The sequence below is a fragment of the Rhineura floridana genome, chromosome 15, assembly GCF_030035675.1.
Source record: "Rhineura floridana isolate rRhiFlo1 chromosome 15, rRhiFlo1.hap2, whole genome shotgun sequence".
NCBI classification, from domain to species: Eukaryota; Metazoa; Chordata; class Lepidosauria; order Squamata; family Rhineuridae; genus Rhineura; species Rhineura floridana.
The window spans coordinates 16895984-16911646 of NC_084494.1; the positions used below are offsets into that span (position 1 = coordinate 16895984).

At 43.2% G+C, this 15663-nt stretch overlaps 1 protein-coding gene across 1 annotated transcript in view; it reads right to left on the reverse strand.

The window, feature by feature from the left end:
- The window catches only part of SLC9A1 (solute carrier family 9 member A1), a 108859-nt gene that overhangs the window by 4906 nt on the left and 88290 nt on the right, over positions 1-15663 (reverse strand). The window contains exons 4-11 of the mRNA XM_061596370.1: positions 15125-15342; positions 12520-12722; positions 11017-11106; positions 7554-7624; positions 6976-7149; positions 5290-5404; positions 3168-3269; positions 1600-1672 (exon numbers count right to left, since the gene is read on the reverse strand). Of these exons, the coding sequence (XP_061452354.1) occupies positions 1600-1672; positions 3168-3269; positions 5290-5404; positions 6976-7149; positions 7554-7624; positions 11017-11106; positions 12520-12722; positions 15125-15342 (1046 nt within the window). The remainder of the gene's footprint in view (positions 1-1599; positions 1673-3167; positions 3270-5289; positions 5405-6975; positions 7150-7553; positions 7625-11016; positions 11107-12519; positions 12723-15124; positions 15343-15663) is intronic.

The following is a 15663-nucleotide window of genomic DNA, read 5'->3' on the forward strand; positions in this document are numbered from 1 at the left end:
CTCTAGAAGGACCTTCATGGCCTGTGAATTGCTGCTTGATTTCTTCTGGTGACCTACCTTTGAGATTGTACATTGTTTTAATTTGTTTTTAAGGATGTATTTCAGATTTTGTAACCTGCCCTGGAATCTCAGGGCAAAGGGCAGATAGCAAATTAAACTAACAATAACAATAATAATAGTTTGAAAATACTAAAAGCAAGTAGCCTGTATCTCCTGTTCTTTTGACCCAGCCCCTCCGTTGCCGTTGTTTACCTTTTCACTTCTCCCTTCAAATGACTGTGACACAGATAACTAAGGCATGTGTACTTTTGAGACTGCAATCCTGTGTGTGGTTAGTTGGGACTAGAACTCCACTAAACAGAGTGGGTCTTACTTCTGGGTAAACATGCATAGGATTGCTCTGTTAATTTCACAAGTGTGCCAAACAGTACAATTTTATATGCTAACTAAGTTACATGTAAATGATGCCTTTTAGCTCATTAAAGCAGTAAACCAAGTTTAGGATTGGTAAGAAAGTAACTACTGTGTATATTTCAATTTCTCCAAAACTTTTCACGGTTTTTTTGCTAAAAATGTCCGGGGGGGGGGATGCCCGCCACTGCCAATGGCTCCAAAATGTCCAGATAATCTATATCTCTGCCCCTAAATGAACTCAATTAAGAGCTACTGTCCAAGCAGCAAATCACTCAGAGATTTAACAGCCGTTTTCCTTTGGGGGTGAGCAAACCTGGGACATAAGATGAGAGCCTTGCTGGATCAGACTCTTCAAGCCAAGCATTCTGTACTTACTGTAGCCAACCAGATGCCTACAGGAAACCCACAAGTAGGGCATGAGTGCAACAGCCCTCTGGTGCAGTTATATTCATTTTTCACACCACCCTAACAGAGGGGTGGGGAACCCAAGGCCCTCCAGATGTTGCTGGACTCCAGCTCCCATCAGCCCCAGCCAGGATGGTCAACAATCATGGATAATGGGGGTTGTAGTCCAGCAACATCTGGAGGGCCACAGGCTCCCCACAGAGGTAGACATTACACAGCTGGGGATGACACAGAGCCGATAGGAACAGAGGAAGCTGCCTTCTCGTGAATCAGACCATTGGCCATGTAGCGCATTATTGCCTAAAGTGACTGGCAGTGACTCTTCAGGGTTCTGGGCAGGAATCTCTCCCAGCCTTACCTGGAGAAGCCAGGGACTGAACCTGGGACCTTCTGCACACAAGGCAGAAGCTCTACCACTGAGCTGTGGCCCTTTTGCAACATGGTATCAAGGTTACATGCAGGATCAGTGTCTTCTTACCATCTCTACTCCCTCCTGTGCTGCATAGCTCAGAAAGGTAGTCTTTCGTCCCAGCTGGAGAGACACCCAATGAGAGAGTGCTCTGTCCTGAGGCTGCCACTTTAGAGTCCACAGCGGATTTCCTGCAGATGGCCTCAGGCTAAAAGTCAGAGTTGTGGCCTTTAAAGTGGGACCTGCAGGGCTTGAACTAAGAGGGCTTAAGTAAGTAACAACAGCAGGGCTGGCTTGAAAGCTCATGCCCGTATAGTTCACCTTGCACCCTGGTGTCCCATTTCTAATTCCTAGAAGTCATCTCTCCTCACCTGAGCCAATGCGTGCCCTTGACATGGTTGGTGAATCTATTTTGTGCGTTGGTACTGTCAGGTAGTTGTTCATCTGGAATCAGAAAAGCAACAGATATTTGTTGAAGAGCCCTCCATCTCGGAGACCCCAATGGCATCTCCTCTCTGTATCTCCCTCTCTCCAAGATGAAGTCAAGCTCATCTCTTACCAGCCACCTTCTTTTGAAAATTCTTATCTCCATGCCTTCTCCCCACAGAACCGCCACATGGAAAAAGCTCTTCCCCTTCCACCCCCTCCCCACATATATCCACCTCTCTCCGTCAGAGGCCAGCAGGGCTGAGTGTAGGGACACATCTGCACAATCCATCACCCTCCCTTTCCAGGCTTGGTGGAAAGGGGGTTTGGATTGCATCCTAGATCCTTCTTTTTTATATAGATTATTATGGATGAGCCTTTAGCAGCTCCCCCACTCTTCTTTTACTTTCTTTTTCTGATTTTTGCACAGTTTATATTTATGTAGTGTTCTCCTCGTAAGGTTTCAGTGTGGATTGAGACTCTAGTTAATTGCCCAGTGATAAATTCTTTTTGGTCTGAAGTTGTTGTCTGTATCTATTTTATATTGGTGAAATCCTTGATATTTGCAGTTGTTCATGGACTTTTAAATTATATTCCTGTAATATGGGAATTAAGGGCAAGACAACAAAGTGGATTTTGTGAGCCCTTATGGTCACTAAGAGACTTATACTTTGAGCCTGGAAGGATAAACACCCACCGTCTATTACACCATGGTCCAAGGACCTCACTGCCCTGGCTACATTTGAACTTACTTCATATAGACATCAATTTCACGTGGATGCCTATTTGGACATCTGGAGGGCTTATATTAACCTCTATGTTTAACTTAAGATGGATGTACTGATGGATACTGTATCTGCAATGCGAACTGATAAGTTGATATATTATTATTTCTTTTCCTTATATTATTATTATCTAATAATCTTTTTTTATTTCTACCTTTTCTTTCTTTGCTAAATTTGCAAATTAAAAAAAAATAAGAAAAAGTCTGTAGTTAAGAATTGGGGGGAGGGGTCCCACAGTGTATTCATCATTGTTTGTTGATGTGGATTATTTTGGATTCTTTGGTTATTTTAGTACATGCAACTTGTAGCACTGACTTACTGTAGTGTATGCAATATATATTTAAAGAATTAAAATTAAAAATGACTTTATGCAAAGAATGTGATTTGGGTCACTTAGGGCAGCCTTGGGTCCCCAGATGCTATTGGACTACAATTCCCATCATCCCAAGCCAGTTTAGGCAATAGTCAGGGATGATGGGAGTTGTAGTTCAACAGCATCCGAGGACCTAGGTTGAAGGACACTGATTTAGGATGAGCATCACTTTCAGAGTTCAAAGGGGAAAGAAATTTAGAGCACTGAAGAGGCTGACAAAGTGCAATTGGAAATGGAAATGCAGGCCCTGAAGCAGGCCTAGCTTTGTCAGTCACTGAAGGGAAAGATCTCACACTGAAGTCCCTCAGGCCTCTATTGCAACCCCTCCACCAATACAGCTCTCACATAATCGCACCTTGTGTTCCAGCTGTCTGGCTTTCTGCCTCCTCAACAACATCTGATTCCAGGCTTCTTCATAAGGGTCTGCCACCAAAGTGTGTCGATTATATGACCGCAGCTAAAATGAAACTCAAAAGAGGTTACACACAGAACTACCCCCCTTGTGTGAAGACAGCGTGGTTTCTAAGGCAGAACTCTGGGGAAAACACGACTGACATCTGGGAAACGACAACAGTGATTCAAAAAGAGGGTCTTGATTTTAAATGGAGGTACCCACACCCCAGTAAGTTTTGAGCAAAGCCACTCTTCCTCAGGGGATACTGGAAACAAGCTATTTGACCATGACTTCTTCAGAAAAAACAAAAACAAAAACCCTGCTTTTAATGTTCCCCCAAGAATGAGCAAGCTTGCATGGGAGTGTGCAAGGAAAATAGTTTTCATTTCATTTTTCCATTTGTTTGCACGGCATTAATTTCCCCAATGGCAATGGAAGGCCAAGCCAGATTTCTGTTGCTGTAACTTTAGTGTTTCCCATCCAAATGGAATGAAATTTGCAGCCAGCCATCAGGCCTGATGAATTTCAGAACAATAGAACAAAGGGTCGTGGTTTTATAAGGAACTAAAAAAGTGGATAGATGCAGCCTAACTATTATCCCAACTTAAACACAGCTTCTTGCCGTGTCAGTTTCAGGGCTTTCTCTTTTTTCTCCTTATCTGTGACTTTTCTGTGAACTGTACATAGGGATCGAACCCTTCTCCTCAATGCAAAACACTTAAAAACGAATAAAATCCTGAATGAATTTTCACGTGGCTTTCATTCGTTCAGATTACTTTTTTTTTTTTACTGTAAACAAAAAATAATGGGAAAGGGGGGCGGTCACTTGCTTTGTCTTGCCATTATTGTTAAAAGCAAAACATACAGCCCTAACACATGGGGGTTTGGTAATTAAATTTTGATTCTGCCCCACTGGTTGAATCACTAATGTTGCTTCACCTAAAATGTACGTGATCAATGACCCACGTTCCTCTTGCCCACAAAATCTGGGAGTGGTGACATCTCTCTTCCCAGGGGCCACATTTATCTTCTCTAACAGCCCCAACAGAATAGCTGCTATAGCACAGTGGGGAGGAGAGCCTGGCTGGAGTCCAAAGTCTGTGAGTTCAAATCCCCGCTCGTGTCTCCTGGGTGTCAAGGGCCAGCTAAAGATGAGCCCTGCAGTGAGTGGCTCAGGGGTTACGTGCCCTGCCACCTGTTACGTGCCCTGGCATGGGCAAGCTGCATAGTCCCAAGGAGCCCAGTTGCCCCCCAGCTGGCAGTTGCGGACAAGGAAGGGGCTGGCTTTTGCAGCTGTGGCAAGCTGAGGAGGCCCTAGCCAACTGGGGAGGACTAGCCTCAGAGGGAGGCAATGGTATATCCCCTCTGAACTTGAAGGCAGACCATTTCCATTTCAACAGCGCCAATGTTCTCAAGGCTCTGCAATCCCACTCTCAGCAGATAGATGGCGGCACTTATTCCGTCAGACTTTCCCCTCTCCCAAATGCCTTGTCTACCATTATAACATTGGACAGAGGTAGATGTAACAAGAGGCCTCTCCTCTCAGCTCATTTTTGCTAGGCCCCTGGGGCTGCACAGATCAGGAGTCCCATGGGCATTCATTTCTGCTGTAGAGGTCTTACTTCTCCTCTCAATCAAGTGTATCATTGCTCTAGGCATGCATGCCGATCTACCTGATGACCTCAAGTTCCATTCTCAGCTTGCAGGCTCATCATTGCCCATCTTCTAGCTGACTGGTCTCAATTTGCTGTTCCTTGCTTTGGCCCAGAGCCCAATAATGGCCCTTCTACTCTCAGATTAATTTTCATTTATTTAATAAGGGCCAGTTCATTCAATCAAACGATTGGACCAAGATGCAGATTGGGAAAAATCACCAGGCCAGGTAGCAAAGCAATTATCTGCTCTGCCATTCGCCTGTTTTGCCAGCGGGCTGCAAATGCAGGTCCCAGCCCATATATTCTTTCTTTGATTGTGAGAATCAGAGGGACTGATGAGTGGGACCCAGGAAGATGCAACACTGGAAATAGCTCTGACCTACCAAGGTTTTCCAGACCACAGATGCTAACGGGATCCTCTTTCTTACCCTCTGTCTGGTTTTTTGCAAGTTGTTGCGCAGAATCTTCCGGATCTCCTCCTCTTTGTCCTTAGACAGAGCTGGCAGGATGCGCTCCACAGGCAAGGTTTTGGGACTGATATTTCTAAAAGATGAAAAGAACATTTTTAAAAAACCTCAAAAGTTTTATCTACAAGGGAAAAGCAAAATTCCCTATTACTACTACTATTGCTACTACTACTATTTATTGCATTTATTTGTCACTTTATTTAAAAAATCGCTGTATTAAAAACAACAGTGTGGAATACAAGACAGCTAAAATCAATTTAAAAACCAGATAACAAAAGGAAAACAAAATACAAGAAATAAGTGCTCATCCAATAATATTATAAAAAGGAGAAATCCTACCCTGCCCTGCTAAAAGATGAGCACCACTGCAGAGGTCAAAATCATACACAGGGAGGATATATGATCACACCAACAGCACTAGTGTTGCTCAGCAAAGCCGATCTAACTTTAGGTTGTATCCAGTGCTGGTTCTACCCAGAGTAGACCTATTGAAATTGATTGACATGACTTAGGTGCATTGATTTCAATGGGTCTACTCAGAGAGTAGAGCTTTGTTGAAGACAACCTCTTATATTTTATCTTTGTTTTTGCAAACTGCCAAGGAAGAACAGCTGAAGGTCAGCATATAAATCTTCTAAACAAATAAACCCAAGGGAATGGGGGAATCCGTTTTGACTCCTAAGCTGGCTTTGTGTACGGCTTCCAATGGCCAAGATGGGACACGCACAGTTTACCTGTCCCTTCCTTGACATCTCCCCTTCGGGTTGCCCCTATCAGGCTATTCCCTCTTTTGTTTCAAAGCTCCAGATTCTGTAAGGAAGAGCTCCAAATTTGGTAAAGAACAAAATACGCAAGATTGGTTAACTTTTTAACAAGCTTAACCAGCAAACTGGCATTACATAAGCAGCAGAGAGACTGAGCTACGGAGAAGGAGATCCTTGCATCAAATCACATCACTGCCACAAACTCAGTGGTTTTTTTGTTTTAATAATAATAATAATAATAATTCGTATATTTGTATGGCGTTTTCATCACCAGGTGACCTCAAAGCTAGATGGCCTTAGTGTAAGCGAGGGGTTCCCAAACCGTGCTCCACACTTGAGCTTCATTTGGGTAGTCCATGGTGTGTCTGTGGATTTGTGGTTGAAGATGGAAGATGGCTTATCCATCATGTTAAATATTCATATTGATTTTGAATTGCATTTTAATTGTTTTTCTTACTTCTTATAGGATGTTTTATTGTATTTCAGTTTGAATTCTGTGGCATACAATAAAATGCAATATATACGAAACAGAAGCAGCAATGAAAATACAATTCAAAATCATACATCATCTGGCCCAGCACACATCACAACTGCTACAACAGGCGGAAAAACCATAAAAAAAGGTCTGCCTAGACCTTGGCAATTTTGGGCCATAGGGAAAAAAAGCTTGGGAACCACTGGGTGTAAGCCATAGTTTTCTCACTCTCAGTCCCCTCCTAATCTGCAATATGGAGGTACTACCACTGACTTATTTTACAGGGGTTGCCGTAATGATTATAAGAAGATAATGGATGTGAAGTGCTCTGTTGCCCCCAATCACAGCACACCTTTTCCCCTTTAATGAATGAAAATCCCCTCCTTCCTTGCTCAGAATAATACTCACTGCATAGAGACGGTGGAGACAGCGGAGGGGATCTTGCCCATTCCTCCGCTCTCCACCAGCTCAATTGCCTGCTTCATTTCCATCTTGTGATAGAAGGCGATCAGCTGGGGCTCTTTCGACCTTTCCCCAGCTATTAGGCACTTCTTCACATATTTCTTGTTGAAGCGATTCAGCCTTTGAAGAGAGACAAGAAAAAACAGCAACAGAAGGCTATACTCAGCACCATCCATCCAGTCTGTATAGTTCAGGAGTGTCTCAGTTATGGCCCTCCAGGTGTTTTGGGACTATAGCTCCCAGTTTGGCTGGGGCTGATGGGAGTTGGAGTCCAACAACAACTGCAGGCCCAGAGGTTAGCTAGCCTGGTTCAGTTAAGTAAAAGAGAACCACGTAACCTACCAAGAGTTTCTTGGAGGAAATGTGAGATTAACACCCCACCCTCCAAAAATGTTAATGAGGCATCTTACTCAACACCAAAAACAAACCCCAAACACAATTGTTACAGAAATGCAATTACAATAGTTTAAATAATTTTAAACAATATCTTATTTCTGAAAAACGTCTGGCTCAGTAACACTTACTTATCCTTCCAGTGGTGGTGACCATAGTGGCCACATATATCCTCAATCCCTGTCAAAAGATGATCCAAGAACTATTTAAGAGAGAGTGAGAGAGAGAGAGAAAAAGTAAGCTTGGATATTTCCTTGCCTACAGCACACTGTCTGCACCTCTGATCTCTGCAACAGAAATACAAACTGGTGAGAAGTGTCCCCATCCCACATACTCATTTAATCTGCAGTATTTTGTACCAAGGAAAAAATGTGACAGCAGTGACAGCGCACAACACAGGCATCTATTGGACATTGTTTGTAATAACAAGGGATGTAGCTCATTGTCAATTCACTTTTTATTTATTAATTTTCCAAAGACACATGCCATAAATAAGACATTTGGTCTATACCTTGCATGCTTAACATTACAGCACCATATACAGAGTCCAGAAAGGTGACTACATGTGAAAACACTAATGCATATTAATTAATCCCATACTTCATTACAATATTTAATCATATCAGAGGGAGACAATAATTTATCATTCTCTGTTTCTATGACAACTTATCAAGATCATAACCACACAACATGGGCACTAATGCTGTTAGTAGTATTTTATTAACTGTTCTAAACAGTGATATAGTTGTGGGGTATCCTTATTTGATTATCTTGATTATTTACAAAATCAATCAACATTAAACCAAATTAAATAAAACAGAATAAACTCCTGTCTGAATGCAGCCATATTCTCATACTTTTCTACAACTATTTATTTTTTACTGCTACAACAAGCCTAAAGAAGCTAACCTGAAGAAAAAAACTGCTAAATAAATAAAGCTTATGTGCAAAGGAACTCCCATTTTCTGTTGATATATCTAATGGCTTTTGAGAATGACAACTATTTGTCAGTCAGGCTGATCCTACCACGAGATAGAGCAGGTATGGGAAACCTTTGGCCTTCAGATGTTGCTGGACTACGACTCCCATCAGCCTCAGCCAGCATGGTCAATGGCCAGGGATGTTGGGAGCTGCAGTCCAGAAACATCTGGAAGGCGAAAGATTCCCCACACCTGAGACAGTTTGAGGCAGCCATCTTGGGCAGCTGATTTCCAAAGGCAGCAAATTATTAGATATTTAATTTAGTATTGCTGCCAGGGAGGGGAGAGGCACTTATTGGAGTTTCATATTCAGATGTTAAATAACTTGATTGACTTTGGGTAGCAGACACCTGGACTTGGTGGAGTGTGTGTATTTGTGACACTATTTACTGTTCCACCTTGGGTAGCAAAAAACATTTCCCAAAAGACAAAGAAACTCATTATTCCAGAAACAAGAATCAACCACCTTTGACAAAGAGATGTCATAACTCAACACCCATCAGGTATAATTAGAAAACTGAAATGCTTTTGCAAATAAATGATAGTATTCCCTCAGCGTCTTGTGAAGTTTGCCTTTTGGGTTTTTCTTATTTGTTTGGAATGGATGCTGCCATCCTTTTTTCCTGCCACTGGCAAGATCCATATTAAGTCAAATTGTGACCCATTTGTGGTCCTAACCCACTAGCCACCCATCAATGAATCAACACATGGATTACGTCCAGTGCCTGATCAGCTGCTAGGTGGCAGCAGAGGGCTGTACCAACCATTCCTCTGAGGAAAAGCAATGGTAACTTTTTGGGACAGGGAAAATGGGGAGAGCATATGCGAGACATTTCAGCCTGCAATAAACTCTTATGCTTTTGTTTTCTTTTAAAAAAGTACTTTACATGTCATTTTGTACTCTATAAGTGTGTGTCTTGACACCAGATATGAAGAAGAGTGGCAAGTAGGAATAGACAATCATCCTATTTGTATTCCATCCTGTTTTCTGCAGATTTAAAACACACACACACACACACAGTTAAATTGTATAAATTTGGAAAACATTATTTCCCTAAAACAAGCATTTTGTGTGCATTTTTCTCAATATACTTTTTTTTAAAAAAATAAGCATTTTGTGCACATTTCCCCCCAATAAAACATGTTTTTATACTTTCCTTCCATAAAATATGCTTTTTTGTGTGCCTGCTTTAAAAACCTGAACTCATAGACTCTGGACTCCCAGCCAGGCTCTCCTCCCTGGGTGTCAAGGGCCAGCTAAAGATCACCCCCACAGTGAGTGGCTCAGGGGTTACGTGCCCTGCCACCTGTGGGCAAGCTGCATAGTCTCAAGGAGCCCAGTTGCCCCCCAGCTGGCGGTAGCGGACAAGGAAGGGGCTGGCTTGTGCAGCTGTGGCAAGCTGAGGAGGCCCTAGCCAGCTGGGGAGGACTAGCCTCAGAGGGAGGCAATAGTAAACCCCCTCTTTATTTATTTATTTATTATATTTACATACCGCCCCATAGCTGAAGCTCTCTGGGTGGTTTACAGCAATTAAAACAATAAAAACAAATATACAAATTTTAAAACACAAAAAACAATTTAAAAACACAATTAAAAACAATTTAAAAACACAATTAAAAACAATTTAAAAACACATGCTAAAATGCCTGGGAGAAGAGGAAACTCTTGACCTGGCGCCGAAAAGATAACAGTGTTGGCACCAGGCGCATCTCATCAGGGAGATCATTCCATAATTTGGGGGCCACCACTGAGAAGGCCCTCTCCCTTGTTGTCAGCCTCCGAGCTTCCCTCAGAGTAGGCACCTGGAGGAGGGCCTTAGATGTTGAGTGTAGTGTATGGGTGGGTTCATGTCGGGAGCAGTGGTCCATCAGGTATTGTGGTCCTAAGCCGTGTAAGGCTTTATAGGTTAAAATCAGCACCTTGATTCAAGCTCGGAAACATACAGGCAGCCAATGCAAGCGGGCCAGAATCGGTTTTATGTGTTTGAACTGTCTGGTCCCTGTTACCAATCTGGCCGCTGCATTTTGCACAAGCCGCAGCTTCCGAACCATCTTCAAAGGCAGCCCACATAGAGCGTATTGCAGTAATCTAGCTTGAAGGTTATCAGAGCATGGACAACTGAAGCCAGGTTATCCCTGTCCAGAGAGGGGCGTAGCTGGGCCACCATCCGAAGTTGGTAGAAGGCACTCTGTGCCACCAAGACTACCTGAGCCTCAAGTGACAGAGATGGTTCTAGGAGAACCCCCAAGCTACGAACCTGCTCCTTCAGGGGAAATGCAACCCCATCCAGGACAGGTTGGACATCCACCATCCAGTCAGAATACCACTTACCATGAAAAACCTATTCATAGGGTAGCCATAAGTCGGGATGGACTTAAAGGCAGTCCATTTCCATTTTTTAAAAACCTGAAAGTGCATGACAAAATCTGGAGAAGCAGGTAATCCTGTTGATAGCTTGATCCGCATGTTAAGTTCATAACTGGCAAATTAGGTCAGTTTACTTTACAGCATGGATTGGATGAACTTCTCCTCCATCCCTCCTATTAAGGCAGCTGAACAGAGGTGTGCAAACATACACAGATCACTCACCACAAAGTAGAACAGAACTATTACCTGAGTGTGAATTTCCTCATTGATAGACCTCTTGGTCTCTTGCTTTTTTTTCACTGCTAGAAGGTCCACCAAAGGGCGAATGGTCATTCCCTGTAGAGACATAAGCCTAGTTAAATTCAGTAGGCCTTAAATATGGACTCCAGTCTGTGTTTGGCTGGATTCATTTCAAGTCTTCACTTGCATTCTAGTCCCTTTTTTAAAAAATTGCCCTTAGTTCTATAAGAAAAGAGAGAGCTGGTATCCAGGAGTAATGGGTCTATTGCTCAAGTAATTTCCTTTTTCCAGAGGTCAGCAGAGGATCAACAGGACCATCCCCAAGGAAAAATGCCCAAGAGAACGTAAGAAGAGCCTGCTGGATCAGACCAATGGCCCATCTAGTCCAGCATCCTGTTCACACAGTGACCAACAGATGCCTATGGGAAGCCCACAAGCAGGACCTAAAGCACAAGAGCACTCTCCTCTCCTGCGGTTTCCAAGAATTGGTACTCGGAAGCATACTGCCTCCAATCACGAAGGCAGAAAATAGTCATTGTGGCTAGTAGGCATTGATAGCCTTATTCTCCATGAATTTGTCTAATCCGCTTTTAAAGCCATCCAAGTTGGTGGCCATCCCTGCCTTCTGTGAGAGTGAATTCTAAAAGTATAGGGAGATCAGGAACCCAGCTGGATACATAAGCCTTTGTGGAGAAGCCATCTTAATGGGTCCTCCATCCTGCAGTGGATAAATGGCATCACTAGCCCAAATCTGAAAAAGTAGGAATCTTGCAGGTGGGGGTGGGGGTTATAATGTTTTTGAATGCCCCTCTCTGTGTATAAAACAAAAAACCCTGATCCAATGGGAATTTCTTTAAAACTGCAGGGAGGTTTTGCTGTTGCTTTGTTTTTACATGGGGGAGGGATAAAAATGGTATCCCCCTCCTTAAGTGATGCAGCCCTGTTCTTCCATCTCTATCTGCTACATGAGTAGACTGAACTTCTGTCGGAACTGTTGGGGTTCAACTCAGCTTGCACTGAAGGCTGATGTGGCTGCATGGCAAAAAGTAGGCAGAGAGAGGAACTTCCATGATGCCTAGACTGTCCTTTCCTTTTGAACATATGTTATCTTCCTTCCTGTGTTAGACTGATATTCTTAGGATTGCTGACATCATTTCCTGCACCCGCTCTCTCTGTTTCCACTCCTCCTTTGGAGAGGAGACCCATTTGCATCTCTCTTCTTTTGAGATACAGACACAAGTATGCCTTGTTTCATCTCCACCTTTGTTAGCCAGCTATCAGTGCAAGATCTTTCCTATCCAACATGCATTTCCATTAATAAATGCCAGCTTCTTGTTTTCTTAAAGCCAGTATTTCAGTGTGATTGCAGCTAAGGTGTGTCCCTTCAACAAGGATTCCATTACAGTTCAACTTCTGCGAAAATTCAATCCAGTGGTAACAACCTCATCCTATACAGCTGTTGCAAGGATGTACCCAAGCCTGGGAAATAGAGGAGATCTACAGGCCTACCTGCACAAACACTGTGAAAAAGATGACTGTGATGATGGCAGTGAGGAACATCTCTCTCATGGGAAAATGTTCATAATCAAGAAGGTAGCCCAGAGAGAAGGCAATGGCCCCTCGCAGGCCCCCGTAGGCAATGATGAACTGATCCTTCGGTGTCAACTTCACAATGCGGAATTTGTTAATGAACCAAGTCAGCCCCAAGACGCCTGAATAAATGATAAAGTAATAGTAATAATAATAATATAAAAGTGAAAAGTAAAGTTTAGGGGAGGGGTTCCCAAGCGGTTGTCCATGGACCACCAGTGGTCCATGAACTTCATTCAGGTGGTCTGCAGCATGTCCACATTAAATATTCACACTGATTCTTAACTGTATTTTGATTGCTTCTTTTATTTCTTATATTGTATTTCATTTATTACAACTTGAATTCTATGGAATGCAAATTGTAGTACAATAAAATACAATATAAGTAATAAAAGAAGCAATCAAAATACAATTGAAAACCATACAGCATCTAGCGCAGTGCATTACAATTGCTGCAACAGGCAGAAAAGTCATTGGGCGGTCCGCCAAAACGCTCAGCAATTTTCAAGTGTTCAGTGAGGGAAGAGGTTAGGGTACATATCTCCACCGTGGCCATTATGGATGCATCAGATGGAACCACAGAGAATTCTGCATCTTAGGTAGAAATTATGCCAAATTTGTATAATTTGGGATGTATCCTCGTCCTACTCAGAGTAGTCCCATTGAAATTAATGAACATGACTAAATGAGGTCCATTAATTTTGATTGGTTTACTCTGAGTAAGGTGGATACCATCCATTTTTCTGATCCTTCCAGTCATAAGGCAAGACAAAAGAATGACGTGAAATACTAGAAAGCTGCCATGCTTTGACCATAAAAAAATCCTGCCAAAAACATCTCTGGCTTTCAGTGCTGGGCCATGGGCATCTTCAGAGAGCCAGCAGCCAAGCACCGTAAATGCTGTTGTTGCCCAAGCAACAGCCTGACCTGGAAGCCCCTAGGGGGCCTTTTCAGTTGTGGCTCCCTGTTTGTAGAATGCTTTTGGTCCGCCTGGCACCTTTATTAACAATCCTTTTGCCCCCACATAAAAACATCTCTTCTCCTAGACATTTGATGGATTATGATGACATGCTGGATGATACATGTTTTGCTGCCAAAATTGTTTGCTGCTGTTCTATGGATTTTTGTAAGGCTTTTGCTGCAATGTATCGCTGTTTTTCCTTCTGGATTTTATGTTATGCTTTATGTTTCTGAAGCTTTGCAGTCGCTTACGCAGCAAACGACAATATGAATAATATTAGTCACTTGTTACCTAAAAGGTCTCCAAGCGACTGACATTTAGAAACAGAAACGTGCATTACCGCAGAGAAAAAAACAAACATTCATATAAAACATTAACTTTTTAATACAGCACACAAAACCCGCAAGAACCCCATTAAAAGCCTTAGGAAGCTTTGGCAGCACACTGACAATAGAACAGTATCAGCTTAGTCCATCAAAGGCCTAGAGGAAAAGGTATTTACCTAACGCCGAAAACATGTCAGTGAAGGTGCCAGGCGGAGCTCACCTGGAAGAGCTTCCATAGACAGAGAGCCACAACTCTGAAAAACTGAAAATTAGTAACAGTAATAATATAGTCCTTCTAGGTCCGTGGGGGCAATGGACAGGGTTTTTTTGGGGGGGAGGGGAGTCACTGCAGAGCTTAAGAACGTGCCCCAACCCAGAGAGCACGCCAACCCCCAGTGCCTCACTACATGAGCACTGTGTCTTCCCAGTTCTGGCCCTGGCACTTCTGACAGACCTTTGCCCTGACTCTGACCACTCTACCTTTTCAGCCTTAGAAATCTGTCCTGGAGTCAGTGCATGCTTCCACACGTGGCTGATGGAGTCACTGAACACACACAGACATGGATACAAGAAGGTTTGAAGCGCTGTCTTTAAAAGCAGTAAGACTCAGTGTTTGGACAAACCATGGTTTTCTGGGGCGGGAAGGAGCCTAGCTTCCCCTTGGACTAAAACAATTCCCCTCCCATTTTTCCTCCTTCCAGCCACAAGGAAAAGCCTGAAAGCTTTCAATTAAGTTTGTTTTATTAACCACACATGGTTCAAACCTGAAAAAGTGTGGTTAATCTTAACCATGGTTTGTTTGAAGCAAGCCAACTTCAAACAAACTTTAGTTAAGATTAGCCACAGTTCAGGGTTCAGATGCAATACTAAACTGTGGTCAAATGAAATCAAAAGTGAAAGCTTCCATATTCCTCCTCAAAGTCATGCTGGAGAAGGGTGGAGAATGTGAGCCTAAGGAAAGGCTAGACTTGTTCTAATCTCCAAATGCAGCCACAATGTGCAAACCCTGCAGGCACAGAGAACACGTGCAGCTCTCAACACAGGTAAAACATTTAGACACTTTATTTGTTATGGGGAATGCTTTTCCTGTTAAAACTTGTTGTTCTGGCTCTTTTTAGGCCCTACACATCTAGGATTTGAGGTTTGCCCTCAGCAGTACAAGTTGCAGGCAAGGGGCACAGACATATCCATCTTCACCACCCCTGCAACCTTTCCCCTCAGAACCTGAGCCTCTCACCTAAAACCCTGGCGATCAAGCAGAAAAAAAGGGTGCCAATGACAAAGGTCCAGTTCCAGCGATGGTTCCCGGCCACCGTGGAGACCCCAAGGAATATGAAAATGAGGGTCTCGCTGACACTACTCCACATCTTCAGGAAGTACTTGATGGTGGTGTGGGATTTATGGGAGATGTTAGCTTCCACATAAGGGCGCATAACCACCCCAGCTGCAATGAGCCTGTAAGGAAGGAAGATGTGTGCTATGGAAAGCCGCAGAAACAACAGAGCAGACAGTTCGTTCATTTCTTCTTAAGATCAGGGAGGCCTCATTGGTTTTACACAGTCCACAATAGCCCATTTTGATTGGGTCTAAGACAGCAAGGAAACGGGCAGAGGGCAGTATTCAGTGCAAATCCTAGTGTTCTCTGGGAAGAGGGATTGATTATTAAACCACTCTGGGAATTGCAGCTCTGTGGGAGGAATAGGGGTCTCCTAACAACTCTTGGCACTCTTAACAAGCTATAGCCCCCTGAATTCTTTGGGGGAAGCTCTGGCTGTT